Raw genomic sequence first — 26,539 nt, 5'->3', positions numbered from 1 at the left:
GTTCCATTCTTGGGAACTCTGACTCGGTAGACATGAAAATATTTCTGACGGAGGTCAGAAAAGCAAAGATTCTAAACACTTGCCGAGCACTTCAGTCCATTCCTCGGCCATCAGTGGCTCAGTGTATGGAGGTCATTGGACTAATGGTAGCGGCAATGGACATCGTTCCATTTGCTTGCTTTCATCTCAGGCCACTGCAGCTGTGCATGCTCAGACAGTGGAATGGGGATTATGAGAATTTATCTCCTCGGATAAATCTGGATCAAGAGACCAGAGACTCTCTTCTTTGGTGGTTGTCACAGGATCATCTGTCCCAGGGAATGTGCTTCCGCAGGCCAGCATGGGTAATAGTGACGATGGAGGCCAGCCTCTTGGGCTGGGGTGCAGTCTGGAATTCCCTGAAGGCTCAGGGTGTTTGGACTCAGGTGGAGTCTCTACTGCCAATCAATATTCTGGAACTGAGAGCAATATTCAACGCGCTTCAGGCGTGGCCTCAGTTGTCTTTGGCCAAATTCATAAGATTCCAGTCGGACAATATCACGACTGTAGCATATATTGATCATCAAGGGGGAACAAGGAGTTCTCTAGTGATGATAGAGGTTTCAAAGATAATCCGATGGGCAGGGCTCACTCTTGCCATCTATCAGCAATCTATATCCCAGGATTAGAGAACTGGGAAGCGGATTTTCTAAGTCATCAGACTTTTCATCCGGGGGAGTGGGAACTCCATCCGGAGGTGTTTGCATCATTGATTCATCAATGGGGCACACCGGAATTGGATCTGATGGCATCTCGTCAGAATGCCAAACTTCCTCGTTACGGGTGTCAAGGGATCCCCAAGCTGTACTGATAGATGCTCTAGCAGTACCTTGGTCGTTCAACCTGGCTTATGTGTTTCCACCATTTCCTCTCCTGCCTCGTTTGATTGCAAGAATCAAACAGGAGAGAGCTTCGGTAATTCTAATAGTGCCTGCATGGCCACGCAGGACTTGGTATGCAGATCTAGTGGACATGTCCTCTCTGCCACCGTGGAAACTTCCATTGAGACAGGACCTTCTCATTCAAGGTCCGTTCCAACATCCAAATCTAAATTCTCTGCAGCTGACTGCCTGGAGATTGAACGCTTGATTTTATCTAAGCGGGGTTTCTCTGAGTCGGTCATTGATACTTTGATTCAGGCTCGCAAGCCTGTCACTAGAAAGATTTACCATAAGATATGGCGTAAATATATTTATTGGTGCGAATCCAAGGGCTACTCATGGAGTAGGGTTAGGATTCCTAGGATTTTATCCTTTCTCCAAGAAGGATTGGAGAAGGGATTATCAGCTAGTTCCTTAAAGGGACAAATTTCTGCTTTGTCAATTTTACTACACAAGCGTCTGGCGGATGTCCCAGATGTTCAGTTTTTTTTGTCAGGCTTTAATCAGAATCAAGCCTGTGTTTAAACCTATTGCTCCGCCATGGAGTTTGAATTTAGTTCTCAATGTTCTTCAAGGGGTTCCGTTTGAACCCATGCATTCCATAGATATTAAGCTTTTATCTTAGAAAGTTTTGTTTTTAGTTGCTATCTCTTCTGCTCGAAGAGTTTCTGAGCTTTCTGCGTTACAATGTGATACGCCTTATCTTATATTCCATTCTGATAAGGTGGTTTTGCGTACTAAACCTGGATTCCTTCCTAAGGTTGTTTCAAATAAGAATATTAATCAGGAAATTGTTGTTCCTTCCTTGTGTCCTAATCCTTCTTCTAAGAAGGAACATCTGTTACATAACTTGGACGTGGTTCGTGCCTTGAAGTTTTACTTACAAGCGACCAAGGATTTCCGTCAAACATCTTTTCTATTCGTTGTTTATTCTGGAAAGCATAGGGGGTCAAAAAGCTACGGCTACCTCTCTTTATTTTTGGCTGAAAAGCATCATCCGCCTGGCATACGAACAGATTTGTAAGGCTGCGGCTTGGTCCTCCCTTCATACTTTTTCCAAATTTTCCAAATTTTATACTTTTGCTTCTTCTGAGGCTATTTTTGGGAGAAAGGTTCTTCAAGCAGTGGTGCCTTCCGTTTAGGTATCTGTCTTGTCCCTCCGTTCATCTGTGTCCTGTTGCTTTGGTATTGTATCCCACAAGTAAGGATGAATCCGTGGACTTGTCGTATCTTGTAGAAGAAATGGAAATTTATGCTTACATGATAAATTGATTTCTTCTACGATACAACGCGTCCACGGCCCGTCCTGTCTTTTTAAGACAGAATTTATTTTATTTTCAAAACTTCAGTCACCTCTGCACCTTTTTAGCTTTTCCTTTCTCTTCCTATACCTTCGGTCGAATTACTGGGGGTGGAGAGAAGTGAGGAGCTATATATTCAGCTTTGCTGTGGTGCTCTTTGCCATTTCCTGTTAGCAGGAGGATAATATCCCACAAGTAAGGATGAATATTTGAGTAGCACTTCTGTTCCTGGAAATAATGTTAATATTAGTATGAAACTTAAACAACCACTGTAAGCCAAAGGGTTGAAAGAAAAATTAAAACATAACTTTTATTAACTCAACACTAGATAAAAATATAATGTGTGAATGTGTGCACTTTAAAAACACATAGCAACTCTACTAATAATAAAAGTGGCTCTAAATATCTGGTAGATAAATTGCCTCGGACTTAAAATAATATTTGAATATATAAATACTAAGTAATGTAATTCTATCTAGTGGATAGTTTACTTATATCCTTCAGTATTATACACCACTGTAAGGTTCAAGATTCCCTCATGCAGTTATTAACGTATACAATTGAGCAACCGTATATGGGAAATGAATAAAAGATTTGTATCTGTGAGAAATACTAGTAACTAATGTACTGAAATATGTTTATTATTTACACTGTCAGGGTAAGTGAGTCTCTATATAAGGATTATTCACTCCTTCGATTGAATTACTAGGTCCCTGATAGTTATAAGTTCATAATACGGATTGAACTCAATATTTATTTATTATCACTTCTGTTGCAATAAATTATATTGTTTGTATGTATATATAGTAACAGTATATATTTTCACTGTTCCATTTTATCATTCAATGGAATATCAAAATGGCTCAAATTGCCTTGATATATATATTAATATATACTGTATAATTAAACAGTTATTGCAACAGGGATTTTAGATGGCTTAAGTTGTCACTTACTTAATCAATTTCCATCAGTAAGTACGGCAAAATGTTTCAAATTACAAATGTCAATCATGTTCAAATCACGCCTCCTTAAGGTTTCAGAGTGTTATGATTGGTTTAAATGTAGCCAATGGGTTTTTGCCTATGCATTTAAATACCCTGAGACGCCGGCGCGCGTCACCTTTGAAAAAACCGAAACGCTATTGGCAAAACATGTTAGGGATGGGTATCTGTTAATACCCTGTTGAGTTTTCTTTTTAATGGCATAGCTAACTCTAATTAATGCACTGATATAGTGGCAACTTGGACTATATTAATACTTTAGGCATTATCTCCAAACCGTCAGTGGCAACTGTTAAAGGCAATTTATATGCTAATACTATAATAGCCATAACCGCCAACCGCTGAAATTGGCCGTCTTGATATATACCTAAATAACCACTTGTTGATATGATAAGGCTATAGCGGCGAGTCAGTGGCAATTGTTAAGGGCAAGTCACGGGTCAATATTTTAAAGTTATAATTGCTAGTCGCTTATACTGGCCGTTTTAGCATATACCGAAAAAATCATCTGTTGGTATTATAAGGTTATAGAAGCTAGGCGCTGGTACTGGCAGTGTCAAACTTTACTTTGATAAATACAATTATATGTATCTTAAACACTATAAAGCTATAACGGTCAACTGTTTACTACGGCTGCTTTAGAAGAAATTAAAGACGAATAATTTTCTGATATTTTTAAGCAACAGCGGCTAGCCGCTTATATTGGCCACTCAAGCTTGCACTTTAGCAATAAGACTATATGTATCTAACTAGTAACTGGCTGTATATACGTAAACATGTGGGTTGCTTAGAATATAATATTTAAAAGATATCTACATAAATATCTAAAACGGTGTTTCTTGTTTAGTGAACGCCGTATATTATAAAAGCAAGATACTGAAAGCCTGCCACGTGACTAGATATAACAGTTGATAGAGAGAGCCAGATATCATTTGCCACAAAGTATAAATCACTGGAGTTCAAAACCGGTGAAATATCAACACCACTACTGATTAAAACACAAACTTCAAACTTGCAAGATAAGTTGTGTTAAAGTACATCAAGCACCTATACATGCCATATATCATATATATCAAGCCATCTAAAATCCCTGTTGCAATAACTGTCTAATTATACAGTATATATTAATATATATATCAAGGCAATTTGAGCCATTTTGATATTCCATTGAATGATAAAATGGAACAGTGAAAATATATACTGTTACTATATATACATACAAACAATATAATTTATTGCAACAGAAGTGATAATAAATAAATATTGAGTTCAATCCGTATTATGAACTTATAACTATCAGGGACCTAGTAATTCAATCGAAGGAGGAAATAATCCTTATATAGAGACTCACTTACCCTGACAGTGTAAATAATAAACATATTTCAGCACATTAGTAGTATTTCTCACAGATACAAATCTTTTATTAATTTCCCATATACGGTTGCTCAATTGTATACGTTAATAACTGCATGAGGGAATCTTGAACCTTACAGTGGTGTATAATACTGAAGGATATAAGTAAACTATCCACTAGATAGAATTACATTACTTAGTATTTATATATTCAAATATTATTTTAAGTCCGAGGCAATTTATCTACCAGATATTTAGAGCCACTTTTATTATTAGTAGAGTTGCTATGTGTTTTTAAAGTGCACACATTCACACATTATATTTTTATCTAGTGTTGAGTTAATAAAAGTTATGTTTTAATTTTTCTTTCAACCCTTTGGCTTTCAGTGGTTGTTTAAGTTTCATACTAATATTAACATTATTTCCAGGAACAGAAGTGCTACTCAAGTGCATTCTTTTAGTCTCTATCTTCTTTGATACGGACTATATTCGTAACTAGTGTCGTTTCATGCACAAGCACTCAAGCTCACCAGGTATATATGTATATACCTATTAAAAATACAGAAATTCAATAAATCTATACAGGTATCCAAATATGCAGAACAATTGGGATAGAATCCCTGGAAAGAAATGCTATATAGCACTCTCTGCCCAGACTGGGGTAGAGCCACTAGTACAGTTTAAAATTTAACTTTTATTTCTTTACTTTAAAAAGATGGGTGGACATGAACAAGTTAAAATCACTCTATCTCAAATTGCTAATGGCAATTCTTTCAGGTTGTTATTAACTTATTCTGGAGACCGGTTGATTCTTTAATACTTGTTATGTTATTCTATTGAATCAGTCGGTACTCCCTTATATTTGTAAAGTAGGGTTAATAAGAGCCCTGTAATGGGTGTTTGTTGGTGTTTTGATGTCTCATATATTTGTTAAGGCTTGTATTAGTGTTAAATTGATTAAATTTGAGCTTGGGTGGCAGCAGGGATTATCAAGCTTGATTCACGTTTACACGTAGACCTAGGTTGTGTGGTTTTTGTGTTTTGAAATTCACTTCACTTTATTGCGTTTGTGTACAATTGCCCCAATTTGGGTATCACTTGTATTCAGAGGTTATTTGTTGTATTGTCCACTTATATTCTTTATTCTTGCGTTTATCATCTCACTAGTTCCCTATTGTGTTCCCCATATGGGATTAGTCATATCGTGAGTTTAAACGTTTTACTAATAAATTCAGTGACCATACATTCGAGATCTATTGTATCTCTCACCACTTGAGAATAAAGTGATCTGTATACGTTTTACATATATTTATTCATACACTCTTAGGTGATTCATTAAGTAATAACGCCCATGTGCGTGAATTTCTTTGTGTTAATAATGTTCTTTATAAACCCCACTGTTTACAATGTTTTCTTTGAGGTTACCCTTATTGTATGGGTGGCTAGGCTACTGTGTGTTACATTTATTTTACACCACATGCATTATGTAATTATCAAAAGATATTATCAGTACACAATGTTGCAACACTTTCAATCTGATTCCTTTCTGGGGAGTCAGAGGCTGGTTGTAATTATAGTTGCAGCATCCACCTTGGAATTCAAATTCCACTCAATAGTATTTTAACTGTACAGGTGGCCCTCGTTTTACAACGGTTCAATTTACACCGTTTCAGAATAACAACCTTTTTTTCCAGTCATGTGACTGCTATTGAAAAGCATTGAGAAGCAGTGCATTTATTAAAATAGTCAGTATATGGAGCTGTCCGCTTGTGTTGCAGCAAAGCCAAGCAAGCTGAAATTAATCAGTTTAACCAGACCTGAGCTATCGAGCAGATTTCAAAGGAACAAGATCTTTCTGTCTATAAATCAGTCCAGATTGGAAAGCATAGAAAGAACTGTTTGCAGAAAAATGCAAGTGAAGTCTGTGTTGTGTGATTATTTTGTTAGGTTTATAATGCTGTTTAGCAAATGTTTTTTTGTTCATTTAACTTAGTTTAATTATATATTCTGTGTTGTGTGATTATTTTATTAGGTTTATAATGCTGTTTAGCATTTAAAGTCTTCATTTCAAAGCTTTAAAAATAATGTATTAGGTGTTACTTATGACAATTTTGAGAGGGGCCTGGAACCTATCTCCCTCACTTCCCATTGACTTACATTATAAACTGGGTTTCAGTTTACAACGGTTTCGATTTACAACCATTCCTTCTGGAACCTAACCCCGGCGTAAACTGAGGGCTACCTGTATATATTAGCTATAATGCTAAGGTGGATGCACATTTGCGCATTATTAAATATTTCAAATATAATTATAATGGGTGTTCCAGATTACCCAACAACCCGGTACTATGCACTTATGGATTGCTACAATAATGTTAACATTGATTCCCTGACTGCCACTCTACGCTGTTCTCGCTACAGCTAGGCTTGGCAGTCTTATCACTAATACGGGGTCTTGTTCGGTTGTAATTCTGTTAGCAACCGATGCTTTTATATAGCCAAGTCCCCCTTTGCCACTCGTAAGAATGCACTTAGGTTATTATTCAAATAACGTTACCCAATAATTCTACTTAGGTTCTTGTCTCAATCAAACGTTTTAACGCTAACATGCATTCACACACTGTATCGGATATAATTTCCACCAATATCCCCATTAATTATTAGATTTTAGCAGTTGAGATAGATTAAGTTAAAAGACACATATAACATTTTAGTGGGACCCCATCGTCCCTCGCAACCCCCCTGACGCGTTTCGCCAGTTACGGCTTTATCAAAGGTGGCGGGCCGCCGATTCTCAAAGTATTTATTTATTTTCATTTGCGGAAGTTCCGCCTCTACCGTGTTCTCATTCGTTGATCTCTGCTGTCAATCCTGTGTGTACAGCCTATTGGGATCAATGTATACGATGTTATGTTTTGTTTTAAGGTAGACTGCTGATTTCAGATTTTAAGGTGGACCTATTTCTCTGCACAAATCCTTCATTCTTCTATTCCTATATCAGTATTCATTATTACAGTAAACTTGATAGATCATAAACATGACGTTTGTTGCACTATTGTATTTTTCACCTATTTGATACTATATTTCAAATTTAATTACTTGTATGAATGTTGTGGTAGGTATCTTTTTCTTATTCATTATTAATTTATATCTTGTGATGTGGAAGTTCACTATTTGCTCATGATTATATACGTCTCTATTCTAGATAGATATTTGGTTTATGTTTTTTAACAATGACCTTGTATTATTTCTCATTTTTATTCTTATTGATGTGATATTCTCCTGTAGAAGGAATGTGGTTTTTAGTAGTATTGCGTTCTTTGAGTGTTTATTATCCTCTCTTTGATAATTTTACTGTCTAGATAAACCACATTCTCAAATCAACTTCGATTTTTTGTCATCTTCTCTTCTGATAACCATGTTGTCTGAAAAAACTACATGATTTCCTGAGAATAACAAGGATATAATAGTAATTTCTATTGAATATATTGGTAGTATTATATTTACATGATTACTGTTAAGTTGTATAATTTCTCTTGCGTTTTCTCTGATTGTGATTTTAACTTATTTTTGGGTTTGCAATTAAATCCTTTTAATCTGTTTATGATATAAATATTATTATTTTATTTTGCAATTAGCATTGTAAATTATATGTTTTGAATCTATGCTTATATTATTATTGTGCTTTCAAATATTTACTTGGTTCTTGTTGTGTAAAAATTATTATGACTTTTATATTTACTTTAGCTATATTGATTGTGATTATATTAAAGTGTTGGTGCTTAATTTGACTTCTCACTGAATTAAAATATTTAGTGAGATTGTTGTGTTGCCCTTGTGCTCATATTCAAAGGAGCTGGCATCTTTTGTGTTTATTTGCTTCCATACCAATCTAAATTATTCTTAGTTTGGCTTGTGTTTTGTGAATTATTCTGTTGATTTTCAGTACCTTGGTGCCAGTCTAGATTATTCTTCATTGGTCTGTGTTTATTTATTTTCTTAAATTATTCTTTATACTTGTTGATTACCTTACTTTGTGCCATTTCATATGGTGCTCTCAAATCTATATGTGTTCCAAAGTGTACTTATGGTGTTACCATGTTGTTATGTGCTCAATTGTGCCTTGTTGGGTGATGTGATAAAAAACAATATTTGTGAAAGGCATAATAAATTATTTAAAAACTAAAAGGGAAAGGGTTGGTGAAGCTAAAGTTTGACTGTTGATAAAAATAATGTATAGCATTCTGGATTCAAATGAGATTGTTTTTGAACTTTTTATTTTCCCCTCTCAATTATCCACTCCTCATGAGTTCTTGAAATTGTTTTTTTGTATGTATATATTGGTTCATTTCTTTCTGTATTTAAGATTATTATCTTTCTTTGTTTGTTTATAGGAATACAAAGGAGTTGTTGTTTCCATTTGTTCTTATAGGAATACAAAGAAGTTATTGTTTTCATTTATTCCATTCGGATGTACCGAATTTAATAAATATATCCACTTACTCTCAGCTTTAAGCAGAGCTGTTTCTAGGTCTCCTCCCCTTACTCCTAGTTTGATATGTTCTACTCCCCAACATTGCAGACCTTTGGGGCTGGAATTGTGTTTGAATAGAAAGTGTGATGCCACACTAGTTATACCTTTGCCATCAGCCACATCTTTTCTGGCGTTTTTGATATTTCTAAGATGTTCCATTAAGCGTACTCTTATCTTACGGGTCGTCATGCCTACATAGTATAGTTGGCATGTACATTGTAATACATATATTACCCCCTGAGTGTTGCAGCTTATGTATTTGTTGATTCTATGAGTTTGTCCAAACCTATCCGTTATAGTGTCAGTTTTCTTAATGTACTGACATGTGGAACATGTACCACATTTGAAGGAGCCTGGAGTGAAGGCAGTCGTTGTTCTCTTTCTGCTGTAATGACTTTGTGTTAGCATATCTTTCATGTTTTTGGCTCGTCTATATCCAATCTCTGGTTTTTCTCCCAGTTGCACTCTCAATGCTGGATCTGATGTTAAAACATGCCAATGCTTTTGGATGATTTCTTTAATTTGGTTGGTTTGTGAAGTGTAAGTTAAGATCAATCTTGTTTTATTGTCCTTTTGCTTATTTCTCTTCTTTAAGAGTTCTCTCCTATTGGTGTTAATTGCGTTGTTTCTTGCTTTTTTGATACTTGTCTTACTGTACCCTCTGATAGTTAGCCTTTCTTCAAGTTCTTTCGCTCTTATTTTAAAGGTATTCAAATCTGTACAGTTGCGTCTAGTTCTTAAAAATTCCCCTGTTGGTAATCCTCTTAGGGTACCTGGTGCATGAGCACTTGACTTATGTAGTAGGCTGTTTGTTGCAGTCTTCTTCCTGTACAGATCTGTGGTAATTCTTCCATCTTCCTCTTTAATTATTCTCAGATCAAGGAAAGCAATTTCTTTTTGACTCATTTCAGATGTTAACCTGATATTTAAATCATTTTGATTTAATATGGCTAGGAACTCTTGTAGTGTTTCATAAGAGCCCTCCCATATGAATAAAATATCGTCAATGGATCTTATCCATAGGGGTATGTAGTCAGTCTGGGCAGAGAGTGCTATATAGCATTTCTTTCCAGGGATTCTATCCCAATTGTTCTGCAAGTTCAGTATTAGATGCTAGCACCACTCCTCAAAAGGAATATAATATATTGATACTAAAATTAAATATAGTATCTAAAACAATTGAAACCAATGAGGAGTTTGCCTATATAGTGCCCTTGTTATCTTTGTGTGTCAAATAGGTATCCAAATATATTTATATAAAAGGATACACTGATTGTAAATAACCTGAATACACCTTTTGTATATATTAAAGTATTAAACTGAGCGTTCCTATCCTACCAGTGTAGTGCTTTTGCTATTTTGTGCTAAACATAAATATTTCTTTCATGACAATAAAAAAGGAAATTTATTTTTTGGAGCCTTTTTGAGTGCAGCTGTTTTTTTTTGTTTTTGCCTTTCCGGTTTACGGTGTGCACCACACTGTAGTGTCTGTCTGGATTCTATTTCCTCTCACAAGCCCATCAGTGTCAGTTGTTCTCTGTAGCTCAAAAAGACCTGGAGCAGCGTTTTATCAATCTTTACTCTCATGCCCTTCCTTTACCTCATGCATTATTGTGGCCAGTTTTTTTCATCTGCTCTAAGCAACATCCACTGCTTGTTGCGCCCGGCGCTATGTTATTGAATGTTGCCCCTGGAGTCAGACACCAATAAAGGGACAATTCCTGATGCAAGTGCCGCCCCTCTCAAATCTGCCGCCCTAGGCACGTACCTTGTGTGCCTAGGCCATAATACGCCGCTGGTCTTAGGGATACAGGTGAGTTGGCATGTGTATTGTGTCTTTGTGATACAGGTTTACAAGTGAGTGTGCATGTGTCTGAGGGATGAAGGTAGCATGGGTGTTGTGTGTGTGTGTGTGTGTGTTACAGGTGAGAGTACACGAGGTGGTTGTGCATGTATGTTGTGGGTTTCTGGTGAGTGTGCACTAGGGCTGGGCGATATGGGCAAAAAAAAATAATCACAAATTGTTTGAAAAAAAAAAAAAACGTGATTGCGATTTAATCACAATCTTCTTATAAATGACTAGAGCACCTTCATTTTGCATTAAAAGTTTATTTAACACTACAGCATCTTAATGTACATGTTTCTCAATGTTCAATACACTCTTGGAGCATAAAAATACAAAACAAAAAATAGTTGAAATAACATTTGCTGCCTGTGATGTGATTAAATAGTAGCCACTAGCCAGTTATTAGGTCTTATGACACACAACATTGTCATGTTTTCTTGGACAGTGGTATGATTAACAAATGAAGCAGTGTAAGACACACACACACACACACACATATATATATATATATATATATATATATATATATATATATATATATATATATATATATATATATATATATATATATACACATATATAATATACAATCACATACACAGTTACACATATATATATCTGACAAAGCGGTGGCGTAAAGCCACTTCCACCTTGCGTCAGCTACCAACGATCAGCGATCAGCTGTTTGTTTTTGCACTGCTTGGACAGTTTTGCAAGATAGAATCTATTTTAACGGACTTTACAGACTGATGGGAACTGTGAAGACAATTGCGAGATTGCTCCGCACATCAGTAATATCCTGGATTTATGGTATACAGTTAAACGTCCTGGACAGATTACAGTGATCAGCAATCCTCAGCTGTATATTTACTGACACGCTTGAACATACCTCATATGTTTGAGGTTGGCTCCTGTGAGTAGATACCCTACGGGGATTCTCTTTTTAATGTGTTTGTTCTCTGTATGATTAAATTGATTTGCACTATGTAGGTGCTTTTGTGCGCTTCCTTTTTCACTTGCCTATATATATATATATATATATATATATATATATATATATATATATATATATATATATATATATATATATATATATATATATATATATATATATATATATATATATACATACACACACACACATATGTGTGTGTGTATGTATATATATATATATATGTATATATATATTCTTTTTTTTAAACATTTTAATTTTACTGAAAATGATCCCTGCTCCTGTCCAGGAATCCAATACAGGCATACTAGCAGTAGGGGTGGGGGGCTTTCAGAAATGCTGTGACTTGCTGATATCAAATACATTGTAGATGCAATTAAGTTAACCCAGCAGCAGAGGGGACTGCAGTTTTAGCCTTTTTGGCAGCCGTGGGGTTAACTGCATCTGCTATGTATTTGAGCCGTTTCTTAGAGAGCAGGAGATTGTGTGGGAGGTTCCATAATCTTTACATACCCTAAGTTTCAGATTGCAGATGTTCCTAGGGGGAAATATAAGTAAGTGACTTTCCCATCTCTTCATTCCTGCATGGGCTCTGTTTTTATACTTCTTGATTGATCTACTGGCTGACTGCTACTGAGATCAGAAAGTAAAAGTAAAAACAGTCATTTTACAAATGTGTGCTAAAAGTAACCACTACATGGCGCTGGTTTGCAAGAAATCATACAAATCAATGCATTAGTCACTTCTGAGGATTTTTTTTTTTTAGCAAAAACTCGCAACTCTCACGGTTTTAAAATCGCGGCGATTAATCACGGTTTTAAATCGCATATGAGATTAATCGTGCAGTCCTAGTGTGCACATATATTGTATGTGAGGAATGTGAGTAGCAGAGGAGTGTGCACAAATATTGTGTGTGAGGTATGTGGGTTACAGGTGAGTGTGCACATATATTGTATGTGAGTCACAGGTGAGTGTGCACATATATTGTGTGAGGTACGTGAGTTACAGGCGAGTGTGCACATATATTTTGTGTGTGCGTGTGAGGTATGTGAGTTACAGGTGAGTGTGCATATATATCATGTGTGAGTTACAGGTGAGTGTGCACATATATTGTTTGAGAGTTATGTGAGTTACAGGTGAGTGTGCATATATATTGTGTGTGTGGTATGTGAGTTACAGGGGAGTTTGCACATATATTGTGTGTGAGGTATGTGAGTTACAGATGAATGTGCATAGTAAGTGTGATAGTCTACTAAATAATTCTCTTGTGTGCACATGGTCATTTTTTGCGTCCTCACATGATTTTTCGTTTTATATATATATATATATATATATATATATATTTCTTTCATGTAATTGGCAAGAGTCCATGAGCTAGTGACGTATGGGATATACATTCCTACCAGGAGGGGCAAAGTTTCACAAACCTCAAAATGCCTATAAATACACCCCCACCACACCCACAATTCAGTTTTACAAACTTTGCCAACTAAGGAGGTGGTGAAGTAAGTTTGTGCTAGATTTCTACGTTGATATGCCCTTCTCAGCATGCTGAAGCCCGGTTCCTCTCAGAGTGCAGTGAATGACAGAGGGATGTGAAGGGTGTATTACCTATTGAATACAATGGTCATCCTAACGGGGATCTATTTCATAGGTTCTCTGTTATCGGTCGTAGAGATTCATCTCCTACCTCCCTTTTCAGATTGACGATATACTCTTATATACCATTATCTCTACTGATTCTCGTTTCAGTACTGGTTTGGCTATCTACTTTATGTAGATGAGTGTCTTTTGGTAAGTATGTTTTCTTTATTTAAGACACTCTCAGCTATGGTTTGGCGCTTTATATGTAAAGTTCTAAATATATGTTTTGTACTTATATTTGCCATGATTCAGGTTAATCAGTATATTTCCTTCTTACAGACTGTCAGTTTCATTTTGGGAAATGCATAAAAAATATATAAAAAAAAAAAAAAAATCTTACCTGAAATTTTCAAATTGACTCTCTTTTCTAAATTGCAGGCTGTTAGGCTCGCGGGAGCGCAAAATGCTATAATTTATTGTGCCATTCTTGGCGCAAGACTTTTTTGGCGCAACATTTATGTTGACGTATTTTCGTCATTTCCGGCGTCTTAGTTGGCGCCGAGAGTTTTCACGTAGTTGCGTCATCTATGACGCTCGTGTTTGTTGCAGACGTTCTTGGCGCCAAAAAATATTTTGTCAGTTGTGGGCGTCATACTTGGCGCCAAACTTTTGACATTATTTAAGTCTTCATTTCTTTTTGCTTCTGGTTTCCAGAGGCCTATTTTGTTTTGCATTTCTTTCCCATTCCTGAAACTGTCATATAAGGAAATTGATATTTTGCTTTATATGTTGTTTTTTTCTTTTACATTTGCAAGATATCTCAAAACTGTTTCTGTATCAGAAATTATTGTTGGATTCCTGCTGACTGATATCAGTCCTACCAAAGCTAAGTTCATTTATTTTAATGTTATGAATTTTTATCTTTAGCTATGGTTTGTAATAAGTTATCATGATAAACTTTTACATGCAGAGAAATGTCCATCAGTATGAATGCATTGTTTATTGCTATTCTTTTAACATCTAATGTACAAGATATACCTGGGAATTTACAAGAATATTTTTCTGATTCTATTCAGAAGGCTTTGTCTGCCATCCCACCTTCTAATAAAATATAAAGGTCTTTTTTAAACTTCTCATTAGGTTGATGAATTTTCAAATGACCGACAACATACTGAATTATCCTTCTCTGATGAGGATTTATCTGATTCAGAATATCCTTCATCAGTTATTAACACTAACAAATTTACTTTTTTTCTTAAATGGAGTACATTCGTTCTTTGTTGAAAAAGTGTTGATTATATTGGATATTGAGGAGACTAGTCCTCTTGATTTTAAGGCTAGCTAACATTTAAATTCTGTTTATTAACCTCCTGTGGTTACTTCAGAGGTTTCTTTCCAGTTCCTAATACTAGGGAATGGAATAGGCCTGGTACTACTTTTATTCCTTCTTTAAAGGTTTTAAAAATTGTATCCTTTGCCAGCAGTTAGTTTGCAGTTTGGGAAAAGATCCCCAAAGTTAATGGGGCTATCTCTACTCTTGCTAAATGTACTACTATTCTTATGGAAAATAGTATTTATTTTAAAGATCCTTCAGATAGGAAACTTGTATCTTATCTAAGGAAAATTAATTTATTTTCAGGTCCTTTTCTTAGACCTGCAATTTCTTTGGCTGATGTTGCAGCTGTTTCATCTTTTTTGGTTGGAAACTTTAGCGCAACAAGTATCGGATTATGATTTGTTTAGCATTGTTAACTTGATTCAACATGCTAATAATTTCATTTGTGATGCCATTTTTTGATATTATCAAAATTAAGGTTAAATCTATGTCTTTAGCTATTTTAGCTAGAAGAACTTTGTGGCTTAAATCTTTGAATGCTGATTTGATTACTAAATCCAGATTTCAATTTTCTTTCCTACCAAGGTAATAAATTATTCGGTTCAGTTGGATTCAGTACTTCCAACTGTTATTGTGGGGAAGGGAGTTTTTTTGCCTCAAGATTAAGTTCTAAGGCTAAATCTTAAGCTTATTTCTGTTTTTGTTCTTAATAAAAAACAGAAGCCTAATTCTTCCCCAAGTAATGTTTCTAATTGGAAGCTTTCTTCAAAATTAAATGAATTTAAGCCATTTAAGAGTTCAAAGCCAGCCCCCAAATTTGCATGAAGGTGCGGCCCTTATTTCAGCTTAGCTGGTAGGGGGCGGGCAGGTTAAGATTTTTTCTGAGGATTGTTTGGTTCATTTTGGTGCAAACTCCTTAGATTGGGGTACAGAATAGGATTCAGAGTAAGACCGCCTGTGAGAATTTTTTCTCTCTCACATATTCCAGCAATCCCAGTAAAGGCTCAGACTTTCCTGAAGTGTGTTTTCAGACCTGGAGTTATCTGGGGTATTCATACCAGTTTCGTTTCAGGAACAGGGTCTGGGATTTCTCCAACATTGGTGTGTCCGGTCCACGGCGTCATCCATCCTTATTCTCTTCCCCAACAGGAAATGGCAAAGAGTCCCAGCAAAGCTGGCCATATAGTCCCTCCTAGGCTCCGCCCACCCCAGTCATTCTCTTTGCCGTTGCACAGGCAACATCTCCACGGAGATGGTTAAGAGTTTTTTGGTGTTTAAATGTAGTTTTTATTCTTCTATCAAGTGTTTGTTATTTTAAAATAGTGCTGGTATGTACTATTAACTCTGAAACAGAAAAGGATGAAGATTTCTGTTTGTGAGAGGAAGATGATTTTAGCAGACAGTAACTAAAATCGATTGCTGTTTCCACATAGGACTGTTGAGATGAAGTAACTTCAGTTGGGGGAAACAGTTAGCAGACTTTTCTGCTTAAGGTATGACTAGCCATATTTCTAACAAGACTGTGTAATGCTGGAAGGCTGTCATTTCCCCTCATGGGGACCGGTAAGCCATTTTCTTAGTCAAACAAACAGAATAAAGGGCTGAATATGGGCTAAAAAACTGGTAGACATTTTTATGGGCTAAATCGATTGCTTTATTTGGGCATATTATTCAGATTTAGGCTGACAATTTGCATTTATAATCTTGGGGAACGTTTATAAAATGGCAGGCACTGTGTTAGACACCTTTTCCAGTCAGGGGGCCTTTCTAGTTATAGACTGAGCCTCATTTTCGCGCCATTACTGCGCAGTTGTTTTTTGAGAGCAGGGCATGCAGATGCATGTGTGAGGATCTAAAAATCACTGGAAAAGCTTCTAGAAGGCGTCTCGTCAGAACTTCAAGGTTCCTTGCTACGGGTCCAGATCCAGGGATCCCAAGGCGACTCTAGTAGATGCACTAGTAGCACCTTGGACCTTCAACCTAGCTTATGTATTTCCACCATTTCCTCTCATTCCCAGGCTGGTAGCCAGGATCAATCAGGAGAGGGACTCGGTGATCTTGATAGCTCCTGCGTGGCCACGCAGGACTTGGTATGCAGACCTGGTGAATATGTCATTGGCTCCACCATGGAAGCTACCTTTGAGACAGGACCTTCTTGTTCAGGGTCCATTCGAACATCCAAATCTGGTCTCCCTCCAGCTGACGGCTTGAAGATTGAACGCTTGATTCTATCGAAGCGGGGGTTTTCAGATTCTGTTATAGATACTCTGGTTCAGGCCAGAAAACCTGTAACTAGAAAAATTTACCATAAAATATGGAAAAAATATATCTGTTGGTGTGAATCCAAAGGATTCCCATGGAATAAGATAAAAATTCCTAAGATTCTCTCCTTTCTACAAGAAGGTTTGGAGAAAGGATTATCTGCAAGTTCTCTAAAGGGACAGATCTCTGCTTTATCTGTCTTACTACACAAAAGACTGGCAGCTGTGCCAGATGTTCAAGCATTTGTTCAGGCTCTGGTTAGGATCAAGCCTGTTTACAGACCTTTGACTCCTCCCTGGAGTCTAAATCTAGTTCTTTCAGTTCTTCAAGGGGTTCCGTTTGAACCTTTACATTCCATAGATATTAAGTTACTATCTTGGAAAGTTTTGTTTTTAGTTGCAATTTCTTCTGCTAGAAGAGTTTCAGAGTTATCTGCTCTGCAGTGTTCTCCGCCCTATCTGGTGTTCCATGCAGATAAGGTGGTTTTGCGTACTAAGCCTGGTTTTCTTCCTAAAGTTGTTTCTAACAAAAATATTAACCAGGAGATAGTTGTACCTTCTTTGTGTCCGAATCCAGTTTCAAAGAAGGAACGTTTGTTACACAATTTGGACGTTGTCCGTGCTCTAAAATTCTATTTAGAGGCTACTAAAGATTTCAGACAAACATCTTCCTTGTTTGTTGTTTATTCTGGTAAAAGGAGAGGTCAAAAAGCGACTTCTACCTCTCTTTCCTTTTGGCTTAAAAGCATCATCCGATTGGCTTATGAGACTGCCGGACGGCAGCCTCCTGAAAGAATCACAGCTCACTCCACTAGGGCTGTGGCTTCCACATGGGCCTTCAAGAACGAGGCTTCTGTTGACCAGATATGTAAGGCAGCGACTTGGTCTTCACTGCACACTTTTGCCAAATTTTACAAATTTGATACTTTTGCTTCTTCGGAGGCTATTTTTGGGAGAAAGGTTTTGCAAGCTGTGGTGCCTTCCGTTTAGGTAACCTGATTTGCTCCCTCCCTTCATCCGTGTCCTAAAGCTTTGGTATTGGTTCCCACAAGTAAGGATGACGCCGTGGACCGGACACACCAATGTTGGAGAAAACAGAATTTATGCTTACCTAATAAATTACTTTCTCCAACGGTGTGTCCGGTCCACGGCCCGCTCTGGTTTTTTTAATCAGGTCTGATGAATTATTTTCTCTAACTACAGTCACCACGGTACCATATGGTTTCTCCTATATATATTTCCTCCTGTCCGTCGGTCGAATGACTGGGGTGGGCGGAGCCTAGGAGGGACTATATGGCCAGCTTTGCTGGGACTCTTTGCCATTTCCTGTTGGGGAAGAGAATATCCCACAAGTAAGGATGACGCCGTGGACCGGACACACCGTTGGAGAAAGTAATTTATCAGGTAAGCATAAATTCTGTTTTTATTCAGAACTATTAATTGTCCCAAAGAGAAAAAATCTTTTTGATTTGTCATGTAAGAGTACCATCTTTCAGAATGGTGATTATAAGGTCTATTCTGCCTTTTGTTCAGCAAGGGCATTATTTGCCCACAATAGACTTACAGGATGCATATCTTCATATTCTGTTTCATTCAGATTATTTTCATTTTCTGAGATTCTCTTTTTTAGACAAGCATTACCAATTTGTTGCTCTTCCTTTCTGGCCTAGCGACAGCTCTAGGAATCTTTTTCAAAGGTTCTCGGTGTTTCCTTATTTGGATGATATTTTGGTACTTGCTCAGTCTTTTCGTTCTGCAGAATCTCATACGATTCAACTTCTGTTGTTTCTTCAAGACATGGTTGGAGGATCATTTTACTAAAAAAGTTCCTTGATTACTCAAACAAGGGTCACCTTTTTTAGGTTTCCAGATAGATTGTGTCAATGTCTTTGTCTCTAACAGACAAGAGACAATTTATATTGGGTTCAGCTTGTTGGAACCTTCAGTCTCTATTATTTCCTTCAGTAGCTATATGCATGGAAGTTTTAGGTCTCATGACTGCAGCATCGGACTCGATTCCCTTTGCTCGTTTTCGTATAAGACCTCTCCAGTTTTTAATGCTGAATTAATGGTGCAGGGATTATTCTGGGATTTTACATTTAATATCCTTGAATCCCAATACTCATCTATCTCTGACTTGGTGGTTAGATCACCATCGTATAGTTCTACGGGTCTCTTTGGTTCATTCAACCTGGACCGTGTTCACAACAGATGCAAGTCTTTTAGGTTGGGAAGCTGTCTGGGGATCTATGACAGCACAAGGGGTTTGGAAATCTCAAGAGGCGAGATTACCAATCAATATTTTGGAACTCTGTGCGATTCTCAGAGCTCTTCAGTTTTGGCTTCTATTGAAGAGAGAGACGTTTATTGGTTTTCAGACAGACAATGTCACAACTGTGGCGTATGTCAATCATCAGGATGGGACTTACAGTCCTCAGGCTATGAAAGAAGTATCTCGGATACTTGCTTGGGCAGAATCCAGCTTCTGTCTAATTTATGCGGTCCATATCCAGGTATAGACAGTTGGGAAGTGGATTATCTCAGTCGTCAAGCTTTACATCCGGGAGAGTGGTCTCTTCACCCAGATGTGTTTTTTTCAAATTGTTCAGATGCGGGGGCTTCCAGAAATAGATCTGATGGCATCTCATCTAAACAAGAAATTTCCCAGGTACCTATCCAGGTCCAGGGATCCTTAGGCGGAAGCAGTGGATGCATTGACACTTCCTTGGCGTTTTCAACCTGCCTATATTTTTCTAGTTCTTCTTCCAATAGTGATTTTCAAAATCATCATGGAGCAATCGTTTGTGCTGCTGGTGGCTCCAGCATGGCCGCACAGGTTTTGGTATATGGTTCTTGTTCGGATGTCCAGTTGCCAACCTTGGCCACTTCCATTAAGGCCAGACCTTATATCTCAAGGTTCGTTTTTCCATCAGGATCTCAAATCATTAAATTTGATGGTATGGAAATTGAACGCTTAGTGCTTAGTCATAGAGGTTTCTCTGACTCAGTGATTATTACCATGTTGCAGGCTCATAAATCTGTGTCTAGAAAGATTTATTATCGAGTTTGGAAGACTTACATCTCATGGTGCTCTTCTCATAAATTCTCTTGGCATTTTTTTAGAATTCCTAGAATTTTTCAGTTTCTTCAGGATGGTTTAGATAAGGGTTTGTCTGCAAGTTCTTTGACAGGACAAATCTCTGCTCTTTCTGTTCTGTTTCACAGAAAAATTGCTAAACCTGATATTCATTGTTTTGTTCAGGCTTTGGTTCATATCAAGCCTGTCATTAAATCAATTTCTCCTCCTTGGAGTCTTAATTTGGTTTTGAAGGCTTTACAGGCTCCTCTGTTTGAGCCTATGCATTCTCTGGACATTAAATTATTTTCTTGGAAAGTATTGTTCCTTTTGGCCATTTCTTCTGCTAGAAGAGTTTTCTGAATTATCTGCTCTTTCTTGTGAGTTTCCTTTTCTGATTTTTCATCAGAATAAGGCGGTTTTACGGACTTCATTTACATTTTTACCTAAAGTTGTGAATTCCAACAACATTAGTAGAGAAATTGTTGTCCCTTCGTTGTGTCCTAATCCTAAGAATTCTCTGGAGAGATCTTTACATTCTTTGGATGTGGTAAGAGCTTTGAAATATTATGTTGAAGCTACTATTTATCTTTTCTGGTTCTAGGAAAGGTCAGAAGGCTTCTGCCGTTTCTTTGGCATCTTGGTTAAATCTTTTGATTCATCATGCTTATTTGGTGTCGGGTAAATCCCCGCCTCAGAGGATTACGGCTCATTCTACTAGGTCAGTTTCTACTTCCTGGGCTTTTAAGAATGAAGCTTCTGTTGTTCAGATTTGCAAAGCAGCAACTTGGTCTTCTTTGCATACTTTTACTAAATTCGACCATTTTGATGTTTTCTCTTTTTCAGAATCAGTTTTTGGTAGAAAAGTACTTCAGGCAGCTGTTTCAGTTTGATTCTTCTGCTTATAATTTCAATTTTTTTCATTATAAGATTAAAACTTTTGATTTGGGTTGTGGTTTAATTTTTCAGCGGAATTGGCTGTCTTTATTTTTATCCCTCCCTCTCTAGTGACTCTTGCGTGGAGTTCCACATCTTGGGTATTTGCTATCCCATACTTCACTAGCTCATGGACTCTTGCCAATTACATGAAAGAAAACATAATTTATGTAAGAACTTACCTGATAAATTCATTTCTTTCATATTGGCAAGAGTCCATGAGACCCACCCTTTTTATGGTGGTTATGATTTTTTTTTTTTTTGTATAAAGCACAATTATTCCAATTCCTTGTTGATGCTTTCGCTCCTTTCTTATCACCCCACTTCTTGTCTATTCTTTAAACTGAATTGTGGATGTGGTGGGGGGTGTATTTATAGGCATTTTGAGGTTTGGGAATCTTTGCCCCTCCTGGTAGGAATGTATATCCCATATGTCACTAGCACATGGACTCTTGCCAATATGAAAGAAATTAATTTATCAGGTAAATTCTTACATAAATTATGTTTATATAATGAGAAACAAATTGATACATCCCACGAGTACTACTAACAACTTATACATATGCATGTATATTTTTATTGTACAGGCCATATGGATGTAATGCCTTCAGATGGCTCAGAATTTGAGCACGGAGGAGAACCGTATGTGTGTAATCAGGTGAAGACTGAGGAGGATGAAGTAACTATAAATATGGCTACAGGTGATTTGCGCTAATTAACACATTACCCTCAAATATCCACAGGATATAGCGCAGGTCTTGCCTCCAGCATGCAGTCCTAGCACAGCTTCGCCAGCGAAGTTGCGCTAATTAAACCCAAAATGACCACAGATGTACAGGTTATGTCTGTCATTAAGGGGTTAAAGTGACATTATACACTAGATTTTATTTGCATAAATGTTTTGTAGATGATCTTTTTATATATCCTTTACAGATTTTTTTTTTTTGGGGGGGGGGGGGTTTAATGTATAGTTTTGCTTATTTTTTAATAACATTGCTCTGATTTTTTTAGACTCCTAACCAAGCCCCAAAGTTTTAGGAGAATACTGATGTATACCTACTCCAGTTTGCTCCTATTTGTGTAAAGAGTATTTTCATATCCAGGGGAGGGGGTGTCTGATTTTTCCCACTTGCAGTGGGAGTTCCAGCTACCTTTTTAACAGAGCTAAACTGAGAGCTTCTAAATAAGTCTTTTAAACGGTTTTATACTGGATTTTTAGATCGGTATCTGTGCATATTATTCTTTATAGCAGTGCCTATTACATGCAGTTATATGAGTAGCTCAGGTTTATATCATTTTGTCTCATGTAAATAACAGTTATATTTATCAGATGGTTACACAGCAGACACAGGTTAGTGAGTAGCTCAGGTTTATATCATTTTGTCTCATGTAAATAACAGTTATATTTATCAGATGGTTACACAGCAGACACAGGTTAGTGAGTAGCTCAGGTTTATATCATTTTGTCTCATGTAAATAACAGTTATATTTATCACATGGTTACACAGCAGACACAGGTTAGTGATTAGCTCAGGTTTATATCATTTTGTGTCGTGTAAATAAGTTATATTTATCAGTTGGTTACACAGCAGACACAGGTTAGTGAGTAGCTTAGGTTTATATCATTTTGTCTCATGTAAATAAGTTATATTTATCACATGGTTACACAGCAGATACAGGTTAGTGATTAGCTCAGGTTTATATCATTTTGTGTCATGTAAATAAGTTATATTTATCAGATGGTTACACAGCAGACACATGTTAGTAAGTAGCTCAGGTTTATATCATTTTATCTCGTGTAAATAACAGTTATATTTATCAGATGGTTACACAGCAGATACAGGTTACTGACTAGCTCAGGTTTATATAATTTAGTCTCATGTAAATAACCGTTATATTTATCAGATGGTTACACATCAGACACATGTTAGTTAGTAGCTCAGGTTTATATCATTTTGTGTCATGTAAATAACAGTTATATTTATCAGATGGTTACGCAGCAGACACAGGTTAGTGAGTAGCTCAGGTTTATAGAATTTTGTCTCATGTAAATAAGTTATATTTATCAGATGGTTACACAGCAGACACAGGTTAGTGAGTAGCTCAGGTTTATATCATTTTGTCTCATGTAAATAACAGTTATATTTATCAGATGGTTACACAGCAGACACAGGTTAGTGAGTAGCTCAGGTTTATATCATTTTGTGTCATGTAAATAACAGTTATATTTATCAGATGGTTACGCAGCAGACACAGGTTAGTGAGTAGCTCAGGTTTATAGAATTTTGTCTCATGTAAATAACAGTTATATTTATCAGATGGTTACACAGCAGACACAGGTTAGTGAGTAGCTCAGGTTTATATCATTTTGTCTCATGTAAATAACAGTTATATTTATCAGATGGTTACACAGCAGACACATGTTAGTTAGTAGCTCAGGTTTATATCATTTTGTGTCATGTAAATAACAGTTATATTTATCAGATGGTTACGCAGCAGACACAGGTTAGTGAGTAGCTCAGGTTTATATAATTTTGTGTCATGTAAATAAGTTACATTTATCAGATGGTTACACAGCAGACACATTAGTGAGTAGCTCAGGTTTATATCATTTTGTGTCATGTAAATAAGTTTTATATTTATCCGACGGTTACACAGCAGACACATGTTAGTGAGTAGCTCAGGTTTATATCATTTTGTGTCATGTAAATAAGTTTTATATTTATCAGATGGTTACACAGCAGACACATGTTAGTTAGTAGCTCAGGTTTCTCTTGTTAAGTGTATCCAGTCCACGGATCATCCATTACTTATGGGATATTAACTCCTCCCCAACAGGAAGTGCAAGAGGATTCACCCAGCAGAGCTGCTATATAGCTCCTCCCCTAACTGCCATTACCAGTCATTCTCTGGCACCCAACGAATAGATAGGATGTGTGAGAGGACTGTGGTTATTATACTTAGTTTCATATCTTCAATCAAAAGTTTGTTATTTTATAATAGCACCGGAGTGTGTTATTCCTTCTCTGGTAGAATTTGAAGAAGAATCTACCTGAGTTTTTCTATGATTTTAGCCGGAGTAGTTAAGATCATATTGCTGTTTCTCGGCCATCTGAGGAGAGGTAAACTTCAGATCAGGGGACAGCGGGCAGATTAATCTGCAAAGAGGTATGTAGCAGCTTATTATTTTCTGACAATGGAATTGATGAGAAAATTCTGCCATACCGATATAATGTAAACTCAGCCTTAAATGCAGTAGCAGCAACTGGTATCAGGCTGTCATGTATGTATATTTTACACTTCAGTATTCTGGGGAATGGCACTTCACTGGAATTATACTGTATGCATAAAACTTTAGCCTAATTTGCAGGGACTAGCAACAGGCTTTTTAATAACACTCAATTTATTAATGTTAAACGTTTTTTGCTGGCATGTAAAATCGTTTAATTTTCTGAGGTACTGGGTGAAAAAATGTTTTGGGCACTATTTTTTCCACTTGGCAGTCGTTTTATTTAATTTATGACAGTTTACTGATCTCTCTCACTGTTATGTGTGAGGGGGAGGGTGCTTTTGCTACGCATCAAAAAATTCAGTCAGAAGTTTATTGTCTTCCCTGCATGATCCGGTTCATCTCTACAGAACTCAGGGGTCTTCAAAACTTGTTTTGAGGGAGGTAATCACTCACAGAAGAGCTGTGAGATTGTAGTTGACTGTGATAAAAAAACGTTTATTTCTGTATTTTTTTTTTTTTTTTTCTGCTATAACTTTTTAGTTTATTAATTTTCAACTGTCATAACTTTTTCTGTGCTTCTTATAGGCACAGTACGTTTTCATATTATAGTAAATTACTTGAAAAGTATTTCCAAGTTGCTAGTTTATTTGCTAGTGTGTTAAACATGTCTGATTCAGAGGAAGATATCTGTGCTATATGTGCTAAAGCCAAAGTGGAGCCCAATAGAAATTTATGTACTAACTGTATTGATGCTACTTTAAATTAAAGTCAATCTGTACAAATTGAACATATTTCACCAAACAACGAGGGGAGAGTTATGCCGACTAACTCGCCTCACGTGTCAGTACCTGCATCTCCCGCTCGGGAGGTGCATGATATTGTAGCGCCGAGTACATCTGGGCGGCCATTACAAATCACATTACAGGATATGGCTACTGTTATGACTGAAGTTTTGGCTAAATTACCAGAACTAAGAGGTAAGCGTGATCACTCTGGGGTGAGAACAGAGTGCGCTGATAATATTAGGGCCATGTCAGACACTGCGTCACAATTTGCAGAACATGAGGACGGGGAGCTTCATTCTGCGGGTGACGGTTCTGATCCAAACAAACTGGATTCAGATATTTCAAATTTTAAATTTAAGCTGGAAAACCTCCGTGTATTACTAGGGGAGGTGTTAGCGGCTCTGAATGATTGTAACACAGTTGCAATACCAGAGAAAATGTGTAGGTTGGATAAATATTTTGCGGTACCGGCGAGTACTGACGTTTTTCCTATACCTAAGAGACTTACTGAAATTGTTACTAAGTAGTGGGATAGACCTGGTGTGCCGTTCTCACCCCCTCCGATATTTAGAAAGATGTTTCCAATAGACGCCACCACACGGGACTTATGGCAAACGGTCCCTAAGGTGGAGGGAGCAGTTTCTACTTTAGCTAAGCGTACCACTATCCCGGTGGAGGATAGCTGTGCCTTTTCAGATCCAATGGATAAAAAGTTAGAGGGTTACCTTAAGAAAATGTTTGTTCAACAAGGTTTTATGATAAAGTATTCTTTATTAATTTTTGTTGTGAAAGGTATAATTACAAGAGAAAAGAAATATACATGAAAAAACAAATCAAGAAAACAAAGATCTTGGTTTTCTTAAGTTACATAGTAAGTGAAATAATGCAATCTACATAGCAATGAATCGTTCAATTACTACATCTAGACCAAACTAGTAGGGCCGCTCTAACATGAGATAATTTATTGATAGCATACATTGTGGACCAATAGTCCTATGACATGGCATCTCTTATTTAATCTAGATAGAGAATTATATTGTGTCCTTCTTGACACTAAGGGCCCATTTCTAATACCTGATACCAAAAAAGAAAAGATGAAATAAAGTGTTAGAAAATAGGGGAAAAGTAGAGTGGGACAGAGGGAGAGGGAAAGGTGGGGAGTGGGTAAGGGAATATCTCCAGACCATTCCACACCAGTTTGTGTAGGAAAAGAAGACCTTTATTGTAAGTGGGGTTATTTTGTCACCTAGTGAACTTTGTTGTAACTATCTTGTTTGGGGACCCTGTTGAACTAGAGTGCAATTCTATCTGTGTGGGGAGTCCTAACCTAGTAGGCTAGTCTGTTAAGATACGTTATTTAACATCCAGTAGTACCATACTTTCTGGAACGTTTCTTGGGTGTTTAGGAGGAAAGCTGCTGCT

The 26,539-nt window shown here is 36.9% G+C and overlaps 2 protein-coding genes across 4 annotated transcripts in view; one reads left to right on the top strand and one right to left on the bottom strand.

The window, feature by feature from the left end:
• LOC128657077 (gastrula zinc finger protein XlCGF17.1) overlaps positions 1–26,539 on the top strand; it is a 232,972-nt gene that overhangs the window by 27,341 nt on the left and 179,092 nt on the right. For all 3 annotated transcript variants that reach the window (XM_053711313.1, XM_053711314.1, XM_053711316.1), the window contains exon 4: positions 21,688–21,801. In XM_053711313.1, coding sequence (XP_053567288.1) covers positions 21,688–21,801 — 114 coding nt within the window. The remainder of the gene's footprint in view (positions 1–21,687; positions 21,802–26,539) is intronic.
• Positions 1–26,539, bottom strand: part of LOC128657074 (gastrula zinc finger protein XlCGF26.1-like) — a 226,567-nt gene that overhangs the window by 132,698 nt on the left and 67,330 nt on the right. The window lies entirely within an intron of this gene.

The sequence above is a fragment of the Bombina bombina genome, chromosome 4 (assembly GCF_027579735.1).
Source record: "Bombina bombina isolate aBomBom1 chromosome 4, aBomBom1.pri, whole genome shotgun sequence".
Lineage (NCBI taxonomy): Eukaryota > Metazoa > Chordata > Amphibia > Anura > Bombinatoridae > Bombina > Bombina bombina.
This window is presented reverse-complemented; position numbering and strand designations above follow the sequence as displayed.